This window comes from Pleurodeles waltl, chromosome 10, assembly GCF_031143425.1.
Source record: "Pleurodeles waltl isolate 20211129_DDA chromosome 10, aPleWal1.hap1.20221129, whole genome shotgun sequence".
NCBI classification, from domain to species: Eukaryota; Metazoa; Chordata; class Amphibia; order Caudata; family Salamandridae; genus Pleurodeles; species Pleurodeles waltl.
The window spans coordinates 255860660-255884380 of NC_090449.1; the positions used below are offsets into that span (position 1 = coordinate 255860660).

At 46.6% G+C, this 23721-nt stretch overlaps 1 protein-coding gene across 1 annotated transcript in view; it reads left to right on the top strand.

Annotated features, from left to right (window-relative positions):
* PIGQ (phosphatidylinositol glycan anchor biosynthesis class Q) overlaps window positions 1-23196 on the top strand; it is an 83265-nt gene extending 60069 nt beyond the window's left edge. The window contains exon 10 of the mRNA XM_069210365.1: window positions 21576-23196. Within this exon, the coding sequence (XP_069066466.1) occupies window positions 21576-21728 (153 nt within the window). The 3' untranslated portion in view covers window positions 21729-23196. The remainder of the gene's footprint in view (window positions 1-21575) is intronic.
* Window positions 23197-23721: the final 525 nt, after the last annotated feature.

Below are 23721 nucleotides of genomic sequence, written 5' to 3' on the forward strand. Positions count from 1 at the left end.
CACACTGCAAGGATATGAAGCAGTGCAGTGAAAAAGGCTAAGGGCAACAGTCATGGCTGATTATGAGCTCAATAACACAAACTCAGCAGGTACTTCCTGTAAGACTGTGGTGAAGGTTAGTTGACACTTAACCTGAGAAAGGAAGCTGTGGAACAAAAACTGCTGATGCCTCAAGCCTTCATTTACTCTGTTTACTTACTTACTACCTGTTATGCCAACTGTTATGTAGTGCAGCAACGAAGGACCTCCGATTTTGTCTGTCTTGGGTACATTTCTGTATGATGCCCCATCTATGGTACAGGGTCTTCATTTCTGTTCCCACAGTATGCCTCCAGGTGTTCTTAGGCCTGCCTCTCTTCCGTTTGCCCTCTGGGGAGATCTGTTCTTGTGATTGAGTGTTTTTAGATGGTGAGTAGTTACTGGTTGGAGATGGTTCGCAGCTAGAAAATGCACAAGGGTCTTCTCAAGTTACTGATGGAGGACTGACAGTTTGGTGAGGTCGCTTTTCATCATCCACCAGCATTTTGATCCATATAAGTGTGTGGACAGAACACAACTCTGGTAATGCCTCAGCTTAGTGTTGGTGCTGTACTAAGATGACTGCCACACATTGTTCAGTATCCTGAAGGCAATTCTCCCCTTGTTTAGTCTGCTCTTGATGTCGCTGCCTATCCCTTTGTGATGTCTGGTAGTACTGCCTAGGTAGGCAAACTCTTTGGTCATATATAGGTTCTCTACAGCCACCTTAATTGATGAAGGGTTTGGGACGTTGAGTGGCATGACTTCTGATTTCTTCATGTTGATCTTCAGGCCCACTTGCTCTGCATTGTTGTTGAGACAAAAACATATTTTCCTGCATAAACAGGGGGTTGATATAAAGCAGGGCTATGTCATCCACATGGTCAAGGTCCTACAGTGTGGAGAATAAGGTCCATCTGGTGCCTCTGCTTGGTGCGAGTCTCATCATCCAGTCGATGACTAGGTTGAAGAGCAACACTGACATCAGTCTCACACCAGTCCTGACTTTAAAAGCTATACTCACTATCTTCCACCTTGCGGATAAAATGATCACAAAAGCTCTTGATAAGGAGAACTGCCTGCCTTGGTATGCCATATGCACATAATATAGGCCTGAAGCTGTCAGGGAGCATACTGTCAAAGACATTCTCAAAATACCTAAAGTTGGTGCATATTTGTCTCTGCCACTCGTTGCACTGCTCTATGATGTTGCATGGCGTAAAAATCTGATCAACACATCCTCTGCCCTTGCAGAACACAGCCTGTTCTTTTTTTAATTGCTTGTCAGCAGCATCATAAATGTGCCGAATAATGATTTTCGGCAGGACTTTACTCTAGATTGACCGAAGGGTCATTCTACAACAATTGTTACAGTTAGTTAATGCTCAATTATTTGGAACCTTGATGATGATGCCTTGGTTCAAGTCAACAGAAACTTTCTTTCCCTGCCCAAATTGATATAAAGAGTAGTTGGAGGATCATAGTTGATGTTTCAGGATCTGCCTTAAGCATTTCTGCATTCAGGTTCTCTTGGTCATGAGCTTTTCCATTCTTGAAAGATTGTATGGCAGTTCCGATTTCTTATTTGGTGGAGGAGGGGAGAGTGTTTGCTTCCAAGTCTGTCTCTGCTTCTTGGATTTCCACTTCATTTGTTGGTACGGTTCTCTTCAACACTTCTTTCAATTGCTCAGCACAATGAGCTTTCTGTGCTGTGAGTAGTCTTCCTTGCGTTGTCCATGATTTGGGTATTGTATGTTGCACGAGATTCACCACTAACTTATCGCGTGATCTTGAAGACCTTCCGCCGTTCTCCTCTACTGACTGTCTCCACGATATTTACCACTAACTATCTTTGCAGTCTTGAAGACCTTCTACCGTTCTCCTCTGCTGACTGGCTCTTATGCTTTGCTTGCAAGGTTAACTATGCACGTCATCCTGTCCGGTCTTGTTATTCTTTTGATTGCTCTATTGATCTAAACTACTCCGTGGAGCATAAACTGTGGTCTGACTGTGCACCAGGCCATGTGGCTTAAGTCCTCAGTTAATAAACTGAAGGGCCAATAGAATCTTATCAACCTTCTGTTTGATGGAAGAAAATGTTGAGTCCCTTTTAGTGATGAGTCCTCCAGCATTAGAAGACAGTTGCCAAATCACTGAGTGCCATCCAAGCAAAACTACAGAGACCCACTGTCCTCTTCAGCTGGCAAAGGCTGTCCAGTCTTTCAAGGCCATGGGATCTTTCCACTCCTCTTCCTCAGTGTAACAGCAACTGACTCATTTCTCAGGAAAAAGCAAGCCTGCCAACTGTCCTAAACCAAGAGATGATAATGACCAGCTTCCCCTATCTTGGGAGCCACAATCCTTTTTCTCTCCCCTAAAACCACTAGGCCTAAATACTTCTGATGTGTGGGCTATTTCAGTGGATTAGAACAGCTTTGTCCCCACAGATCTCTTCATGCCACTTCTACCCCAGTTGGCATCCCAAGAACCTCTGTAGGAAGTGGAGAGGCTACTCCTGCTTCTAGAAGCAAAAGAGCTGACAATGTATCTATACTGCTAAACTACTTAGGCTACCTATAATCCCTCATTTTAAAGTACAGGAATGCGGGTTGTGCCCCATTTGAGACCTCTGTGGTTTACACCAGTTCTTTTCTTGTAGAAGTTCAAGATGCTATTCCAAACAATAACTGGCTGTATTCATAGGTCAAACAGGACATTTAATTCCATGGACCCATTTGCAGGAATACTGGCAGCAACTTTATTTTACTTTTTTTTTTTTTTTTTTTTAATCAGCATTACCAGTGCCGTTAGTTCTTGGTGCCAACTCCTCCCTCTATACCAAGTTGCTGGCCCATGTGTCCGCATTTCCGCTGCAACAGAAAAAAACAAAACCTAGACATGACCTCAGCTGGGGAGTATTGGGAGGAGGCTGATTCTGGCCTAGTCCATACCTCCTGAGCCTCAGAAAGGTTCATGGTTTTTGATAAGGAAAGGTGTTTTTAGGAGTCACTTCATCTTTATAAAATTACTGTTGGCGTTGACCTGACAGAGCAGAATGCCTCCTCAATTTAGGAGATTAATATCCTGGAGCTTAGATATGGTAAGAATTGAGGCACTGCATTCTACTGACTAACTAGTTGTGAACTTTGGAGGCATTGATGCAGATGAGACAGCTGATACAGCAACCATTGCCATCGGGAGGGCATGTATCACCCCCCTGTTACATACTGCTTGCAGTCTAAACTCCATGCTGCCCACCCTCCATGCAGCACCTGGGTATTCACTGCTATGATTAGGCAGAGTCTGTGGCATCTGCCAAACATACCTGTCAGGCATATGCTGGGTGACTATATATATATATATATATATATATATATATATATATATATATATATATATATATTCGGTGGCATGTGTAGCTGCAGATACACATGCTGTGCATTATCCTGCCATCTAGTGTTGGGCTCGGAGTGTTACAAGTTGTTTTTCTTCTAAGAAGTCTTTTCGAGTCACGGGACCGAGTGACTCCTCCCTTTCGGCTCCATTGCGCATGGGCGTCGATTCCATCTTAGATTGTTTTCTTTCCGCCATCGGGTTCGGACGTGTTCCTCTTCGCTCCGTATTTCGAATCGGGAAAGTTAGCTAAAGTTTCGAAAATTTGACGGTATTGTTATCGCTCGGTACCGGGTTAGTGTTAGTGTATCAGCACCGACATCAAGACCGCTTCGGCGCACCTTCGGGGCTTCCACTCTTCACCGAGGCCTGGTCGGCCCAACCACACCCGTCGTCCCAGACTAAAGGACCAGACCCCCTTCCGCTTCTGTCCTAAGTGCCACGCAAAGTATCCTTATACAGACCAGCATCGGGTCTGTAACCTGTGTTTGTCACCCGAACACAGAGAGGATACCTGTGAAGCTTGCCCAGCATTTTGATGGAAAAAAACCTTGCGGGATCGACGCGCAAGAAGACTGCAAATGGCGTTGAAACCAAAAGAACAGCTCAACGTCCAAGAGGAGGAAAGTATCTCCATCCAAGAGACGGACTCGGATGAATCCAAAGGTGAACCGTGAGTAAACCTGCCCCGTCCCAAAGTCAGGTTCATATAAAAACACTTAAGGCCATGGGGACGCCACCGCCAGCAGGCCATGGCTCAACCCACGAAAGGAAGGTGGCCAAACATCGGCACCGAAAAAGGCCAAAGAGTTGCCGAAGACTTCCGACTCGGGTCGAGAAACCGGCACCGAACGATCTCGACACCGAGTGATCGAATCGACTAAACCTCGAAAAATCTCCTCGGAACCGAAAAAGACTTTTATTGCAGAAACTTCGGTACCAAAAAAAGCGGCTTCGGAGCCGAAAAGAAGCTCTTATACAGAAGAGCAAGGACTTTCCAGCCAACTCAAAGAAAGACATTGATTCGAGCAAGAGTTAGGTATGGAAGAACCTGACCATAAGTAGATTACATATACAAAAAGAGACTGGCAAAATACAAACTTTGCCTCCACTCAAATCAAAAAGGAAGCTTGAATTTCAGGAGACAGAAATGCAACCTAAAGCAAAAGTGGTTAGAGACAAATCTCCACCACCAATGGTCTCACCACAACCGTCCCCACCGCACTCACCACAACTGTCACCAGTGGGAACACCTATAATGCAGTCACCCACACATACTGGGATGACACAGGATGATGCTGATGCATGGGACTTATATGATGCGCCAGTATCGGATAACAGTCCAGATTGTTATCCAACAAAGCCGTCACCACCAGAAGACAGTACTGCATATACGCACGTACTATCCAGGGCAGATACGTTCCACAACGTAGCAATGCACACAGAGCCAGTAGAGGATGACTTCTTTTTTTAATACTCTGGCATCCACCCACGCTTCCTATCAGAGTCTGCCGATGCTCCCGGGCATGCTCAAGCACGCGCAACAGGTCTTCCAGGAGCCTGTAAAAGGAAGAGCTATCACGCCTAGAGTTGAAAAAAAGTACAAACCCCCCCCCCCACCCCCTCACCCCCCACCCCCAACAGATCCTGTGTTCATAACACAGCAGCTCACACCAGACTCTGTGGTTTTAGGGGCGGCAAGGAAAAGATCAAACTCTCAATCGTCAGGAGATGCTCCACCACCTGACAAAGAAAGTAGAAAAATCGATGCTGCAGGCAAGCGAGTAGCATCACAGGCAGCCAATCAATGGCGAATTGCAAATTCACAAGCCCTACTTGCATGCTACGACAGGGCACACTGGGACGAGATGCAAGACATCATACAGCACTTGCCCAAGGAACATCAAAAACGTGCCCAGCAAGTAGTGGAGGAAGGACAGGCCATATCTAACAACCAGATAAGGTCCGCACTAGACTCGGCAGACACGGCAGCACAGACTGTCAACATGGCTGTAACCATTCGCAGACATGCATGGCTGAGAAGTTCTGGATTCAAGCCGGAGATTCAACAAGCGGTGTTAAATATGCCGTTTAATCAACAACAGTTGTTTGGGCCGGAAGTCGATACAGCCATTGAAAAAATGAAAAGACACGGACATGGCCAAAGCCATGGACGCGCTCTATTCCCCACAAGTCAGAGGCACCTTTAGAAAACCACAATTCAGAGGAGGGTTTCGGCAACAAACATCTGAGCCTTCCACCTCTCAAATCAGACCCACCTATCAATCACAATACCAAAGAGGAGGGTTTCGTGGTTCCTATAGAGGACAATTCCCAAAAGGAAGAGGAAAATTCCAACCAACCAAACCAAGCCAAACCAAGCAGTGACTTCAGTGTCACAACACCCCAACACTTGTCACCAGTGGGGGGGAGGCTAACCACATTCTACCAAAACTGGACACATATTACCACAGACGTATGGGTCCTATCAATTATCCAACATGGTTATTGCATAGAATTCACAACATTCCCTCCAGATGTGCCACCCAAAACACACAGACTGTCTCAACAACACTTAGACCTATTACAAATAGAGGTCCAAGCACTGCTACAAAAACAAGCAATAGAGCTCGTACCCAATCATCAAAAAGGAACAGGCATCTACTCAGTATATTTCCTGATTCCAAAAAAGGACAAAACGTTAAGACCTATCTTAGATCTCAGAACACTGAATCTCTTCATCAAATCAGACCATTTCCACATGGTAACACTTCAAGACGTAGTTCCCTTATTAAAAAAAGAGGAATACATGACAATATTGGATCTCAAGGATGCGTATTTCCACATACCCATCCATCCTTCTCACAGAAAATACTTAAGGTTTGTAATGCACGGCATACACTATCAATTCAAAGTGCTACAGTTCGGAATAACAACAGCCCCCAGGGTATTCACAAAATGCCTAGCAGTAGTAGCCGCTCACATACGAAGACAGCACATGCACGTATTTCCATATTTAAACGACTGGCTGATAAAAACCAACACTCAACAACAGTGTCTTCTCCACACGCAATACGTCATAGAAATTCTACACAAACTGGGGTTCTCTATAAATTACAAAAAGTCACATCTGCAACCATCCCAAATACAACAATACTTGGGAGCAACACTCAACACACAAAGGGCAGTTGCCACTTCAAGTCCACAAAGAGTCCAATCGTTCCAAAATGTAAGATCAAGCATACAACCAAACCAACATTACACTGTAAAGTTTGTAATGAAACTACTAGGCATGATGTCCTCATGCATAGCCATTGTCCCAAACGCAAGATTACACATGCAGCCCTTACAACCGTGCCTAGCAAAACAATGGACCCAAGCACAGGGTCAACTTCAAGATCTAGTGTTGATAGACCGCCAAACACACTCCTCGCTTCAATGGTGGAACACTATAAATTTAAACAAAGGGTGGCCATTCCAAGACCCAGTGCCTCAAGATATTATCACAACAGATGCTTCCATGGTTGGGTGGGGAGCACACCTCAACAATCACAGCATACAGGGTTAATGGGACAATCAACAAAAACAACTTCACATAAATCGCTTGGAACTGCTAGCGGTTTTTCTAGCACTAAAAGCGTTTCAGCCACTAGTAGCCCACAAACACATTCTTGTCAAAACAGACAACATGACAACAATGTACTATCTCAACAAACAAGGGGGGACACACTTGTCACAACTGTGTCTCTTAGCACAAAAGATTTGGCATTGGGCAATTCACAACCACATTCGCCTAATAGCACAATACATACCTGGCATTCAAAATCAGTTAGCCGACAATCTCAGTCGAGATAACCAGCAAACTCACGAATGGGAAATACATCCCCAGATCCTACAGAATCACTTCCACAGCTGGGGAACACCAAACATAGACCTATTCGCAACAAAAGAAAACGCAAAATGCCAAAACTTCGTGTCCAGGTACCCACACCCTCAGTCCAAGGGAAATGCTCTATGGATCAACTGGTCAGGGATATTTGCTTACGCTTTTCCCCCTCTCCCACTCATTCCTTATCTGGTCAACAAACTAAGTCAAAACAAACTCAAACTAATACTCATAGCACCAAACTGTGCTCGCCAACCATGGTACACAACACTGTTGGACTTATCAGTAGTACCTCACATTAAACTACCAAACAGGCCAGATCTGTTAACACAACACAAACAACAGATCAGACACCCAAATCCAGCATCGCTCAATCTAGCAATCTGGCTCCTGAAGTCTTAGAATTCGGACATTTAAATCTTACACAAGAGTGTATGGAGGTCATAAAACAAGCGAGAAAACCTACAACAAGACATTGTTACGCAAACAAATGGAAAAGATTAGTTTGCTACTGCCACATTAATCAAATTCAACCACTACATGCATCCACAAAAGACATCGTTAACTATCTATTACACTTACAAAAGTCTAATCTAGCATTCTCTTCCATTAAAATCCATCTCACTGCAATATCTGCCTATCTCCAGATTACACATACAACATCACTTTTTTGAATCCCAGTCATTAAAGCATTTATGGAAGGACTAAAAAGAATCATACCCCCAAGGACACCACCAGTACCTCCGTGGAACCTTAATATTGTATTAACACAACTCATGGGCCCACCATTCGAACCCATGCATTCTTGTAAAATCCAATATCTGACTTGGAAAGTAGCCTTTCTAATAGCCATCACAACAGTTAGAAGAGTGAGTGAAATACAAGCATTTACTATTCAAGAACCCTTTATACAAATACATAAACATAAAGTGGTTCTCCGTACAAATCCAAAATTCTTACCAAAGGTCATATCACCATTCCATCTAAACCAAACTGTGGAACTCCCAGTCTTCTTCCCACAACCAGACTCAGTAGCTGAAAGAGCTTTACATACATTAGACATCAAAAGAGCACTAATGTATTACATTGACAGAACGAAACAATTTTGCAAAACAAAACAATTGTTTGTAGCTCTCCAAAAACCTCATGCGTGTAACCCTATATCCAAACAAGGCATTGTCAGATGGATAGTTAAATGTATTCAAACTTGCTACATTAAAGCAAAAAGAGAATTCCCTATTACACCAAGAGCACATTCCACTAGAAAAAAAGGCGCCACAATGGCTTTTCTTGGGAATATACCAATGACAGAAATTTGTAAGGCAGCCACCTGTCTTTCTCCCTAATCTCCTAAACCTCCTAACACTCACCCCCCTCCACCCTTAAACCCCCATCCCCCAGCTCTTCTCACTCTACCTGTCCCCCCCTCCCTCGCGCTTTCCCGCCGCGACCTCCTGCACGCCCCCACCCCCCAGCTCCCATTCGCCCCCAGCTGACCCCTCCCCCCCCCACCTCATATGGCGGCCGCTGCGCGACAGTGGTAGCGACCCTTGACCCAAGGGTAGGTCGCTCCCCCTGCCGCTGCAGCTCCTCCAGCTCCTCCAGGTTCCTGAGTTCCTGAGATCCACCTCACAGTAAGTACCCCCCACCTCACAGCCCCTCGCTCTGCCCCACGCTACTCACCCTCTCTCCTGCTCCTGCTTCTTTTCTTCTTTTCTTCTTTTCTTCTTCTCTGTTCTTCCTCCTCGCTCCTCGTCTGTAATCTTCTTCTGTACTCTTCTTTTCCCCGTCTTCTCTCTTCTTCTGTGTGCTTCTCAGCCTCTCCTGTCGCCTCTCTTCTTCCTCATCTTCTTCTGTGGTCTTCTGCCCTCTGTTCTTCGTTTTCTGTATCTTCTTCTGTGTTCCTCTGTTCTTCCGGTCTTCTGTTCTTCCGGTCTTCTTCTGTTCTTCCGGTCTTCTTCTGTTCTTCCGGTCTTCTTCTGTTCTTCCGGTCTTCTTCTGTTCTTCTGTTCTTCTGGTCTTCTGGTCTTCTGGTCTTCTGGTCTTCTGGTCTTCTGGTCTTCTGGTCTTCTGGTCTTCTGGTCTTCTGGTCTTCTGGTCTTCTGGTCTTCTGGTCTTCTGGTCTTCTGGTCTTCTGGTCTTCCGGTCTTCCGGTCTTCCGGTCTTCTGTCTTCTAACTTCTGCCTTCGGCACTTCTGCCTCCTCCGTCTTCTTCTCACTGCGCCTGCCCTCCTGCTCCTGCCCTCCTGCTCCTGCCTCATCCCCCTCCCTCACTCGCATCTCCCTCTCTATCTCCCCTATCTAACCCGTTCACTATCTACCTCCCTCACTCCTCCTATCTACCTATCTCTCTATCCCACTATCTAACTCCCTCACTCTCCACCTCCTCCTATCTTCCTATCTCTCTCTCTATCTATCGATTTATCTATCTATTTTCTCTATCCCTCCCCCCCTCCCGCCACCCCCTCTATTACCTATCTTCCTATCCTCTCACTCTACCTCTCACCCTCACCCACCTCTACAACCCCCCTCCCCTCACAACCCTACTCCTATCTTTCTCCCTAATCTCCTAAACCTCCTAACACTCACCCCCCTCCACCCTTAAACCCCCCTCCCCCAGCTCTTCTCACTCTACCTGTCCCCCTCCCTCACGCTTTCCCGCCGCGACCTCCTGCACGCCCCGCCCCCCAGCTCCCATTCGCCCCCAGCTGACCCCTCCCCCCCCTACCTCATATGGGACCCCTGGTCCCCAGCTCTCCCAAGCCCCGCTGATCCGCTACGACCCCACCACCCTCCACGCCCTCAACCCAGGACGCTCCAACACCTGCTTCCAAGCTCACCCCAAACGCACCCATGGACCCTTCGCCTGCAACTCCTGCAAACGCATCTTCCACCACGCAACTACCACGACCACAAGCCCACGCGCCATCAACCACCTCAAGTGCATCCTAGTCAACGCTCGCTCCGTCCACAAACACGCCGTTGAACTCTGGGACCTCCTGGACTCCACAGCACCGGACGTTGCCTTCATCACGGGGACCTGGATGAACGCCTCCTCTGCTCCAGACATCGCCACCGCCATCCCCGAAGGCTACAAGATCTCCAGGAAAGACCGCACCAACCAAGCAGGAGGAGGTATCGCCATCGTCTTCAAAGACTCCATCAGCGTCGCCACCTCCACCAAGACACCCCTCTCGCCGCTGAACACCTGCATTTTCAGATTCGCACCGACCCGAGGACCACCCTCAGAGGTTCCCTCGTCTACCGTCCTCCCGGACCACGCGCCCCTTTCAGCGACGCCATCGCCGACTTCATCTCCCCGCACGCCCTCGCCTCACCGGACTACATCCTCCTAGGCGACCTCAACTTCCATCTGGAACAAAACAACGACCCCAACACCACCACCCTGCTCGACAACCTCGCCAACCTCGGCCTCAAACAACTGGTGAACACCGCCACCCACAACGCAGGACACACGCTCGACCCTATCTTCTCAGCCAGCAAACACGTCTTCTTCAGCCACACCTCCGCCCTACACTGGACCGACCACAGCTGCGTCCACTTCACATTCTGATGCGAGACCCGCCACCTCCGCACTCAACCCATTCCTCGTCGACAGTGGAACAAGATCCCTGAAGAGCAACTCTTCTCTGCACTCGCCGCCAACCAACCCACCCTCACCACCGACCCCAACGACGCAGCCCTCAACCTCACAAACTGGATCTCCAACTGCGCAGACAACCTTGCTCCCCTCAAACGCACGCATCGACAGACCAACACCAAAAAACCTCTCTGGTTCTCTGACACCCTCAAAGAATCAAAGAAAACTTGTCGCGCCCTTGAGAAAGCATGGCGCAAGGACCACAGCGCTTACAACATGACCGCCCTCAAGAACGCTACCCGCGAACACCACCACCTGATCCGCGCTGCCAAAAGGAACTTTTTCACTGACAGACTGGACAAAAACAGCCACAACAGCAGAGAACTCTTCAGCATCGTCAAGGAGTTCTCCAACGCCAACGCCGTCACGCCCTCACAGGATTTGTGCGAATCCCTCGCCACTTTCTTCCATCGCCAGATCAGCGACCTCCATGACAGCTTCGGACACCAGACCCAACCAAACACCACCGAACCCGCATCCCTGGCCATCACCCTCAACAACTGGACCCACATCAACACGGAAGAAACCAAATCCATCATGAACTCTATCCACTCCGGCGCCCCTTCGGACCCCTGCCCGCACTTCATCTTTAACAAAGCCGACGACATCATCGCCCTGCACCTCCAGACCGTCATCAACTCTTCTTTTTCTTCTGCTACCTTCCCCGAATGCTGGAAACACGCCGAAGTCAACGCCCTACTAAAGAAACCTACGGCTGACCTGAGCGACCTGAAAAACTTCCGCCCCATCTCTCTTCTGCCTTTCCCAGCCAAAGTAATAGAGAAGACCGTCAACAAACAGCTGACCACCTTCCTGGAAGACAACAACCTGCTCGACCCCTCACAAACCGGATTCCGAATCAACCACAGCACTGAAACCGCCCTCATCTCAGTCACAGACGACATCAGAACCCTGATGGACAACGGTGAAACAGTCGCCCTCATTCTTCTCGACCTCTCGGCTGCCTTTGACACCGTCTGTCACCGCACCCTAATCACCCGCCTCAGCTCCACCGGGATCCAAGGCCGAGCCCTGGACTGGATCGCCTCCTTCCTCGCAAACCGTTCCCAAAGAGTTTACCTCCCTCTGTTTCGCTCAGAACCCACCGTGATCATCTGCGGCGTACCTCAAGGCTCATCACTCAGCCCGACACTCTTCAATGTCTACATGAGCCCCCTCGCCAACATCGTACGCAAGCACGACATCATCATCACCTCCTACGCCGACGACACCCAACTTATACTCTCCCTCACTAAGGACCCCGCCAGCGCCAAGACCAACCTACAAGAGGGTATGAAGGACGTCGCAGATTGGATGAGGCTCAGCCGCCTAAAGCTGAACTCTGAAAAAACGGAAGTCCTCATCCTCGGCAACACCCCGTCCGCCTGGGACGACTTCTGGTGGCCCACGGCCCTCGGCACCGCACCGACCCCCACAGACCACGCCCGCAACCTCGGCTTCATCTTGGACCCTCTTCTCACCATGACCAAGCAAGTCAACGCCGTGTCCTCCGCCTGCTTCCTCACCCTCTGCATGCTCAGCAAGATCTTCCGCTGGATCCCCGCCGACACCAGAAAAACCGTGACCCACGCCCTCGTCACGAGCCGCCTGGACTACGGCAACACCCTCTAGGCCGGGACCACAGACAAACTCCAAAATCGCCTGCAACGCATTCAAAACGCCTCGGCCCGCCTCATCCTCGACGTACCCCGCAGCAGCCACATCTCCGCACACCTGAGACACCTGCATTGGCTCCCAGTCAGCAAAAGGATCACCTTCCGACTTCTCACCCACGCACACAAAGCCCTCCACGACAAGGGACCGGAATACCTCAACAGACGCCTCAGCTTCTACGTCCCCACCCGCCTCCTCCGCTCCTGTGGCCTCGCACTCGCTGCTGTCCCTCGCATCCGCCGCTTCACGGCAGGTGGGAGATCTTTCTCCTTCCTGGCAGCCAAGACCTGGAACTCCCTCCCCACCAGCCTCAGGACCACCCAGGACCACTCCGCTTTCCGGAGACTCCTAAAGACCTGGCTGTTCGAGCAGCGATAACCCCCCTTTTCCCCTAGCGCCTTGATACCCGCACGGGTGAGTAGCGCGCTTTATAAATGTTAATGATTTGATTTGATTTGATTTGACTAAGCATTACTGTGTAGATGTGTTAGCAACTCAACAAGCCACAGTAGGACAGGCTGTATTAAGAACATTATTTCAGACAACTTCAACTCCTACAGGCTAAACCACTGCTTTTTGGGGAGATTACTGCTTAGTAGTCTATGCACAGCATGTGTATCTGCAGCTACACATGCCACCGAACGGAAAATGTCACTTACCCAGTGTACATCTGTTCGTGGCATGAGACGCTGCAGATTCACATGCACCCTCCCACCTCCCCGGTAGCCTGTAGCCGTTTTATAGTTGCATGAAAATTGTAAATATGTAAATAAATAAATATTGGTTCGATGGCATCTGTCGCTGTAGATACGCATGTTCTGCAATAGCTCGCCATCTGGTGTTGGGCCGGAGTGTTACAAGTTGTTTTTCTTCGAAGAAGTCTTTCGAGTCACGGGACCGAGTGACTCCTCCTTTTGTCTCCATTGCGCATGGGCGTCGACTCCATCTTCGATTGTTTTTTTTCCGCCATCGGGTTCGGACGTGTTCCTGTCGCTCCGAGTTTCGGAACAGAAAAAATAGTTAATTTCGGAAGATTTTCGTCGGTATTGTTGCGTTCGGGATCGGCGTACTTACATTCAACACCGCATCGAAGATCGAAGAGCTCCGGTGCCCTTCGGGGTAGTTTTTCGATCCTCCGTCGGGGCCTGGTCGGCCCGACCGCGTGCTGAGGAACGCCGATGGAACGGACCCCTTTCCGTTTCTGCCCCAAATGCCACAATAAATACCCCTACACAGACCAACACTTGGTCTGCAACCTGTGCCTGTCACCTGAGCACAGCGAAGACACCTGCGAGGCCTGTCGTGCGTTCCGGTCCCGAAAAACACTCCGAGACCGTCGAGCCAGAAGACTTCAAATGGCGTCCGCACCGACAGCCCGACGGGAGTTCGAGGAACAGGAAGAGGAAGGTACCTTCTCGATCCAAGACTCAGACTCCGAAGGATTCGACGATACACAAACCGTGAGTAAGACGTCGAAAACCACACAAAGAAACATTTACAAGGCCCAGGGGACGCCACTGCCACCAGGCCATGGCTCAACCCATAAAATCGGTGACCGACCGTCGGCACCGAAAAAGGCCCAAACGGTGCCGAGATCGTCCGACTCCGGTCGAGACACCGGCACGCAGCCTTCTCGGGACCGAGAAAGTGCTGGAGACAAGCCTCGACACCGAGATGCCGGTGTGGACACGGCTCGACGCCGAGACAGCGGCACCGAAACAGATCGACGCCGAGAGGTTTCGGCCCCGAAAAGGAAAAAAGTCACCTCGGAGCCGAAAAAACACGCAGACAAAGTTTCGATGCCGAAACAAACTGCAAGCGACCCAGCTTCAGGCTCTTATACAGAAGAGCACTCGCTAACCTCCCAAATGCAGAAGCATAGGTTTGAGGAAGAGCTACAAGCAACTGATGCGGACCATACGCAAAAGCGTATCTTCATTCAGCAGGGGACAGGGAAAATAAGCACCCTTCCCCCCATTAGGAGAAAGAGAAGGTTGGAGTTCCAGACGGAACAAGCACCACAACCAAAAGTGGTGAAAAGAGTTACACCACCACCCTCTCCTCCGCCCGTGATTAACGTTTCACAAACGCCATCACACTCCCCAGCTCATACCACCATGAGCCAGGGTGACCAAGACCAGGACGCATGGGACCTATACGACGCCCCAGTGTCAGATAACAGCCCAGAGGCATACCCTACAAAACCATCTCCACCAGAAGACAGCACCGCGTACTCTCAGGTGGTGGCTAGAGCAGCACAATTTCACAACGTAAGCCTCCACTCAGAACAGGTCGAGGATGATTTCTTGTTCAACACACTCTCCTCCACCCACAGCTCCTACCAAAGCCTGCCTATGCTCCCTGGTATGCTCCGGCACGCAAAAGACATATTTAAGGACCCGGTCAAAAGTAGGGCAATCACACCAAGGGTGGAAAAAAAGTATAAGCCGCCTCCTACGGACCCGGCTTTCATCACAACACAGCTGCCACCAGACTCTGTTGTTGTAGGAGCAGCTAGAAAAAGGGCCAACTCTCACACATCTGGAGATGCACCACCCCCAGATAAAGAAAGCCGCAAGTTTGATGCAGCTGGTAAGAGAGTCGCAGCACAAGCTGCAAACCAGTGGCGCATCGCGAACTCCCAGGCACTACTTGCGCGCTATGACAGAGCCCACTGGGACGAGATGCAACATCTCATTGAACATCTGCCCAAAGACTTCCAAAATAGGGCAAAACAATTGGTTGAGGAGGGACAGGCCATCTCCAACAACCAGATCCGCTCCTCCATGGACGCTGCAGATACAGCTGCACGGACAATTAATACATCTATAACTATCAGAAGGCATGCATGGCTCCGAACGTCTGGATTTAAACCAGAGATTCAACAAGCAGTTCTCAATATGCCTTTTAATGAAAAAGAACTGTTCGGTCCAGAAGTGGACACAGCAATTGAGAAACTCAAAAAAGATACGGACACTGCCAAAGCCATGGGCGCACTCTACTCCCCGCAGAGCAGAGGGAATTACAGCTCATTCCGTAAAACGCCCTTTCGAGGGGGGTTTCGGGGTCAAAGCACACAAGCCAGCACCTCACAAGCCACACCGTCCAGTTACCAAGGACAGTATAGAGGAGGTTTTCGGGGACAATATAGAGGAGGGCAATTCCCTAGAAATAGAGGAAGATTCCAAAGCCCCAAAACCCCTACTACTAAACAGTGACTCACATGTCACTCACCCCCTCCACACAACACCAGTGGGGGGACGAATAGGTCATTATTACAGAGCATGGGAGAAAATCACTACAGACACTTGGGTTCTAGCAATTATCCAACATGGTTACTGCATAGAATTTCTACAGTTCCCTCCAAACATACCACCAAAAGCACAAAATTTAACAACACACCATTCCAATCTCCTAGAGATAGAAGTGCAGGCACTATTGCAAAAGAATGCAATCGAATTAGTGCCAAACACACAAATAAACACAGGAGTTTACTCACTGTACTTTCTGATACCAAAGAAGGACAAAACACTGAGACCAATCCTAGACCTCAGAGTAGTCAACACTTTCATCAAATCAGACCACTTCCACATGGTCACACTACAAGAAGTATTGCCATTGCTAAAGCTGCACGACTACATGGCAACTTTAGACCTCAAGGATGCTTATTTCCATATACCAATACACCCATCGCACAGGAAATACCTAAGGTTTGTATTCAAAGGAATACATTACCAATTCAAGGTACTGCCTTTCGGATTAACAACCGCACCAAGAGTCTTTACCAAATGTCTAGCGGTAGTCGCTGCACACATCAGAAGACAGCAAATACATGTGTTCCCATATCTAGACGACTGGCTAATCAAGGCCCATTCGTTAATAGAGTGCTCAAATCACACGAATCATATCATACAAACCCTCTTCAAACTAGGGTTCACCGTCAATTTCACAAAATCCAAAATTCTGCCACGCAAGGTACAACAATACCTGGGAGCCATAATAGACACATCAAAAGGAGTAGCCACTCCAAGTCCACAAAGAATTCAAAATTTCAACACCATCATACAACGCATGTATCCAACACAAAAGATACAAGCAAAGATGGTATTACAACTCCTAGGCATGATGTCATCATGCATAGCCATTGTCCCAAACGCAAGACTGCACATGAGGCCCTTACAACAATGCCTAGCATCACAGTGGTCTCAAGCACAGGGTCACCTTCTAGATCTGGTGTTAATAGACCGCCAAACTTACCTCTCGCTTCTGTGGTGGAACAACATAAATTTAAACAAGGGGCGGCCTTTCCAAGACCCAGTGCCACAATACGTAATAACAACAGATGCTTCCATGACAGGGTGGGGAGCACACCTCGATCAACACAGCATACAAGGACAATGGAACGTACATCAAACAAAACTGCATATCAATCACCTAGAACTTCTTGCAGTTTTTCAAGCACTAAAAGCTTTCCAACCAATAATAGTTCACAAATACATTCTCGTCAAAACAGACAACATGACAACAATGTATTATCTAAACAAGCAGGGAGGGACGCACTCCACGCAGTTAAGCCTGTTAGCACAAAAAATTTGGCATTGGGCAATTCACAACCAAATTCGCCTAATTGCACAGTTTATACCAGGGATACAAAATCAACTCGCAGACAATCTCTCTCGAGATCACCAACAGGTCCACGAATGGGAAATTCACCCCCAAATACTGAACACTTATTTCAAACTCTGGGGAACACCTCAGATAGACTTGTTTGCGACAAGGGAGAACGCAAAATGCCAAAACTTCGCATCCAGATACCCACACAAACAATCCCAAGGCAATGCCCTATGGATGAACTGGTCAGGGATATTTGCTTACGCTTTTCCTCCTCTCCCTCTCCTTCCTTACCTGGTAAACAAACTCAGTCAAAGCAAACTCAAACTCATATTGATAGCACCAACTTGGGCAAGGCAACCCTGGTACACAACGCTGCTAGACCTATCAGTGGTACCCTGCATCAAATTGCCCAACAGGCCAGATCTGTTGACACAGCACAACCAAAAGATCAGACACCCAGATCCAGCATCGCTGAATCTAGCAATCTGGCTCCTGAAATCCTAGAATTCGGGCACTTACAACTTACCCAAGAATGTATGGAAGTCATAAAACAAGCAAGAAGGCCATCCACCAGGCACTGCTATGCAAGTAAATGGAAGAGGTTTGTTTGCTACTGCCATATTAATCAAATACAACCATTACACACAACTCCAGAACATGTAGTGGGTTACTTGCTTCACTTACAAAAATCTAACCTAGCTTTCTCTTCCATTAAGATTCACCTTGCAGCAATATCTGCATACCTGCAGACTACCTATTCAACTTCCCTATATAAAATACCAGTCATTAAAGCATTCATGGAGGGCCTTAGGAGAATTATACCACCAAGAACACTACCTGTTCCTTCATGGAACCTAAATGTTGTCCTAACTAGACTTATGGGTCCACCTTTTGAACCCATGCACTCCTGCGACATACAGTTCCTAACCTGGAAGGTGGCATTTCTCATCGCCATTACTTCCCTGAGAAGAGTAAGCGAGATTCAGGCGTTTACTATACAGGAACCTTTTATACAACTACACAAAAATAAAGTCGTCCTAAGGACCAATCCTAAATTTTTGCCAAAGGTTATTTCACCGTTCCATCTAAATCAAACAGTGGAACTTCCGGTGTTCTTTCCACAGCCAGATACCGTAGCTGAAAGGGCACTACATACATTAGATGTCAAAAGAGCATTAATGTATTACATTGACAGAACAAAGAACATCAGAAAGACTAAACAACTCTTTATTGCATTTCAAAAACCTCATGCAGGAAACCCAATTTCAAAACAAGGTATAGCCAGATGGATAGTTAAATGCATCCAAATCTGCTACCTTAAAGCTAAACGACAGCTGCCCATTACACCAAGGGCACACTCAACCAGAAAGAAAGGTGCTACCATGGCCTTTCTAGGAAACATCCCAATGCAAGAAATATGTAAGGCAGCCACATGGTCTACGCCTCACACATTCACCAAGCATTACTGTGTAGACGTGTTATCCGCACAACAAGCCACAGTAGGTCAAGCTGTATTAAGGACATTATTTCAGACTACTTCCACTCCTACAGGCTGATCCACCGCTTTTGGGGAAATAACTGCTTACTAGTCTATTGCAGAACATGCGTATCTACAGCGACAGATGCCATCGAACTGAAAATGTCACTTACCCAGTGTACATCTGTTCGTGGCATCAGTCGCAGTAGATTCGCATGTGCCCACCCGCCTCCCCGGGAGCCTGTAGCAGTTTGGAAGTTACCTTCAATTATTTATATATGTATCATCTCAACCTTAAATAAGTGCATACTTAGTCACTCCATTGCATGGGCACTATTACTACAATTCAACTCCTACCTCACCCTCTGCGGGGAAAAACAATCGAAGATGGAGTCGACGCCCATGCGCAATGGAGACAAAAGGAGGAGTCACTCGGTCCCGTGACTCGAAAGACTTCTTCGAAGAAAAACAACTTGTAACACTCCGGCCCAACACCAGATGGCGAGCTATTGCAGAACATGCGAATCTACTGCGACTGATGCCACGAACAGATGTACACTGGGTAAGTGACATTTTCATTTTAATACACATTAGGTACATACATTACTACTCCATTGCATGGGCACCTCTAGTATACTCACAACTCCTACCTCACCCGCTGCGGGTAAAACAATCTAAGATAGATTTGACGCCCATGTGCAATGGAGCCGAAAGGGAGGAGTCACTCGTCCCGTGACTCGAAAAGACTTCTTCGAAGAAAAACAACTTGTAACACTCCGAGCCCAACACGAGATAGCAGGATAATGCACAGCATGTGAATCTGCAGCGTCTCATGCCACAAACAGATGTACACTGGGTAAGTGACATTTTCCATATATCCCCTCACACATTCTTACTGTACCGCCTTGCTAGGCCTTAGCTGTTTGATATTGCTTTCTCGTCTTCCCTTTTTTTAATATCATTTTCATTTGCTTTGGAGTCTACCCACAACCTCAGAGCAAGGTAGATGCAGAATATAAACTGAAAAAGGTTTCAGCTATAGTGACTGTTACTCATAGCCTTTTCCCCTTTACAAACATCTTTGCACTGTCTCCTGCAGGTTCTAGTTTAGGTCTTGCTCCCAGACCACATTTAGCTGCCTGTTGTCCAAAAGCCTTGGTCCTTGACCATACCAGAAACTTGCACTGAGCTTCGAGCCTGTCCATTGCTTACCATTGTTGGCTCTATTGTCTGCCGTCAGCTTGCTTCGTATTCAATGACATTCCTTCTTCTTCTTGTGCCTGTCACTCATCTCTAGCATACCTTCAATACCATCCTTTTGATTTGCTGACTTGTATCCTTCCACTGCTCACATTATGGGAACTACTTTTTTTCCTTTTCTGTAAGCACTCCATGAGAGTGCATGTGTTTTCTTGCTCCTTCTGGTGTCCTGCTCTCCCCCCTCAGATACCACCCAGTGCATTTTATATGTTGCTCCCTCTTCCTGAAACTTGTTATTTTCCTTGTCTGCTTTTTCCTGTGTTTCATAAAGTCTGCTTGGCATTGCTCCCTCCTCCCCTTCCCATGTTGATTTCTCCCCATCCCCTGTTTTTGTTTTACATTTTTTTAAATCTATTTTTTTTTTTTATCTATTCTCCTCCCTCCAGCCGAAATCATGTTAGTCCTTTCCCCCCTCCAGCCACTCATGGTTGCTCTTTCCCACCAGCCCCCCTACCTCCAAACCCTCCCCCCCCCCCCCCCCCCCCCCCCAAAAAAAAAATCCTCCTTTGTTGCTTTCCACCCCTTGCGGCCTTGGACATCAAAATATGTTATTTATTTATTTATTTTGGAGTCCCAGCAGCTGCCTTTTGCTGCCTGGCCACTCTACGTTTACAAAAACTATTTTACACAAGTACAAATGTATGTTTTATTTCCCTCTCTAAATGTTGTTTGCTGTCTCAGAAGAATTTTTTTTTAAAATACCGCCTGTGTCATTGTTTAGGCACGAACAAGAGTATGGGGTCATGTGTGCAGTTGCATCATTATGCCTGTTTTTTTCCTAATGTTGTGCAGCATCTGCAAAAGGCATTGGCCAAGCCAATAGGTCAAAAAGGCTACACCTATCGGCTTTGCCAGTGCTCGTGCCAAAAACGTCACTGGCTGTCATGATTACCAACTCCTTTTATTTCAGTCATGCTGAACGATTGGTGACAACTTTTCACAGGCATTATACCAAATACCATATTATCTTTAATGTTATAAGCATAATCCATTGATTTCTTGGTAGTCTTATAATGCCTTCTTTCTTACTGTTCACGAATTAGTCTCAAATCAGAATCTGATGCTTAACTAAATGTACATCGCATCAATACGTTTTACTTTTCTGGTCACTGTTAGTTTCTACTCAAATCTTTAAAAAATATATTCCCTTTTTTAATACTATTTCTTCCGTTCTGCCTTCTGGTAGTCCCTTAAGACCCATCTTTTTTGTGGTTCTCTTTAATCTTTTGTTCCAACTCATGTTTGCTCATTTTGGATTACAAATATCTGACTGGCATGTGTACATTTCACCTCTAAACTGTTCCAGTTATTGCCCACTTTTATTTCGTTTTTTTTTTTTTACTTTGATAATGATCCATTAGGAGACAAAACTGCATGAAATTATTGGTGCTGATTAGGAATATTTCTAAGCATATGTACAATGTAGACTGAAAACATAACAAAAACATTCTGTTGCTATTTATACAGAGCCCCCGCTCTTATCATTAGAATGACTAAGAACATTATCCTTAAAAGTGTATGTGGTCCCAGATGAAAGACACATCAGATCCTATGTGACCCATTTTAACTGTTTGTCATAATTTCCTTTTCAGTTTAACCCTTTGTCATATGGCCGTGTGGTGCATACATACAGGCTGCCAACCTACTGTTGCTACCCCAAGGACTCTTGGGCCTCCCTGTGCAAGAAGCTGTTTGTTGGAGAGCTGATCTACCCCTGGAAGCAGAAAACTGAGAAACAAGATTAGAAGACTGGGACTACAACTGTTCTTCCCAGACAAGGAATTACCAACAATCTGTAGGGCCCTTGACAAGTGGGCAAATCCCACATTGTTATGCCAAAACGAATTTACGGACTGTAACGTTTGACACAGCTTCTCTGCTTGAAAAGAAGTATGAATTGATTATTCTTGTAACACCAACAAACAGAATATTGTTGGGACTGCTACTTTGTAAACAGCTCACTAAGGTATCGAAGTGCACCTCAGAATGTTACCCTACACGTATGAGCAGTACTTCCAAGAGTGATGTCATGTAGCATCTGCCAATCAGAATCTGTGTTGAAAAAGCCCTTCGTCCCCTGTCAAGCAGCGTAGCATACAGACTAGAAAGGACGCTTCATCAAGTAGATTCCTAGAGCAGGTGTTGCCTGTCGAGTAGGAAAGCAGCTCCATCAACTATTTTCCCATAGCAGGTGTCCTATTTTTTTAAAAATAAAACAAAATCTCTTTCTCTCCACCCCCTTTCTCTCTCTTTCTCGGTCGATTTTTGTAGTGCTGCGTTCTACCACCATTTTGTCCCCTTTCTTAATCTGCTGAGACTTTTTGTATTGTTGATTTTTAATTATTTATATTGTTAGAACTAATTTTAGAAATTAATTTACTTTGGTGCTATGCTTTTAGTTAAAAGCACTTTTTGATTTCCTGACTTAAAAGTGCTACTTTCCACACACTGACTATATTTTAGGTATTTATAAAATATTTATGTAACCGGTACTCTGCTGTTAAAATCACATCTTTGGGAAATCATATTTCAATCTTTAAAAGCCTTAGTTGATAGTGCCATATAATGATTGCACTATGGCGCAAGTCTTGTGCCCTGAGATACTGACCCTTTAATTTGGTAGAAGTGCTTGTAGCTACCAGCCCTCTGGTTCTGTGGTCGATATTCAGTATTAGTAGACGCAAAATTCTGTAGTCCTGCCCTGTGCTGCTGGTTCCGTGGGTAAACTATAGCACATTGGGCTGTTAACCAAGACTTAATGGTTGTGATAATTCATCTCAATTGTAATGCACTATGAAGGTATATGAGAGACCTGGGTTCATGCCTTGTCCCTGTGAGGCTTACACACTCTACAGAGGTAGTTTCTGAGCACTGCTGTGGGTGAGCCTTACATGAATATTGTGGTCCTAAGCAGATTTGTCTTGGATGAAAAGTCCATGCTGCCCTTTGAAAGCAGAGGGCATTCATACGACATCCATCAGATGGAGCCCTTGGTGGGGGAAGTGAGAAGTCTTGGAAAGCTCCTGCACCAAACATGATATGTCAGTCCCCGCCTTAATTGATCATGTGGTAGGGACTTGCTGGTACGAATATGTGCAGAGCAGACATTGTGTATGTTGGAAGGGCCAGAACTAGAGTAGCTATGCTGAGCATTAAGTACAGAAATGATTGATATGTATTTTCCTAATAAACAAGAAGTTGATATTTAAATAAGACTCGCCCTTTTTATTGTAAACCTTTGCCACCACAGATGGTCTATCTTTCACCTCAACAAACTGACTGAAAAAAGTATTACTCCCCTACCAGAGCACTTTTATTAACGCTTATTTTTATTGAGTTTATATCAAACTATTCATTACTAGCTGTGCTGTCAAATTTTGAAGGAAATGTCTAAAACGGATATAAAATTGCAGAAAAGTCCCGATATAAACATCGCAGTGTTTTTGTTCCATTAAAGGTCACATATTCCGTGCTTTCCTCAGTTCAGCAGTCAACCGAGAGTATATAAACCCTCCGAAAAACCATGAGACACTTCTCTCCATAGTGTAGGCACTTAGTCTCAACTGAATATTCATTTCTAGGGGTTTTGGTCATAGTCATCAATAAAGTTTCATGCACTATAAATAATCTGCATGACCCAATTTACATTTGTGTACTATTTGTCAGTTTCTAGTACGGTATGAGTAAGTTTGTTTATCATTTCCACACACATATCTAGCTCCTCTGTACCTTTCACGT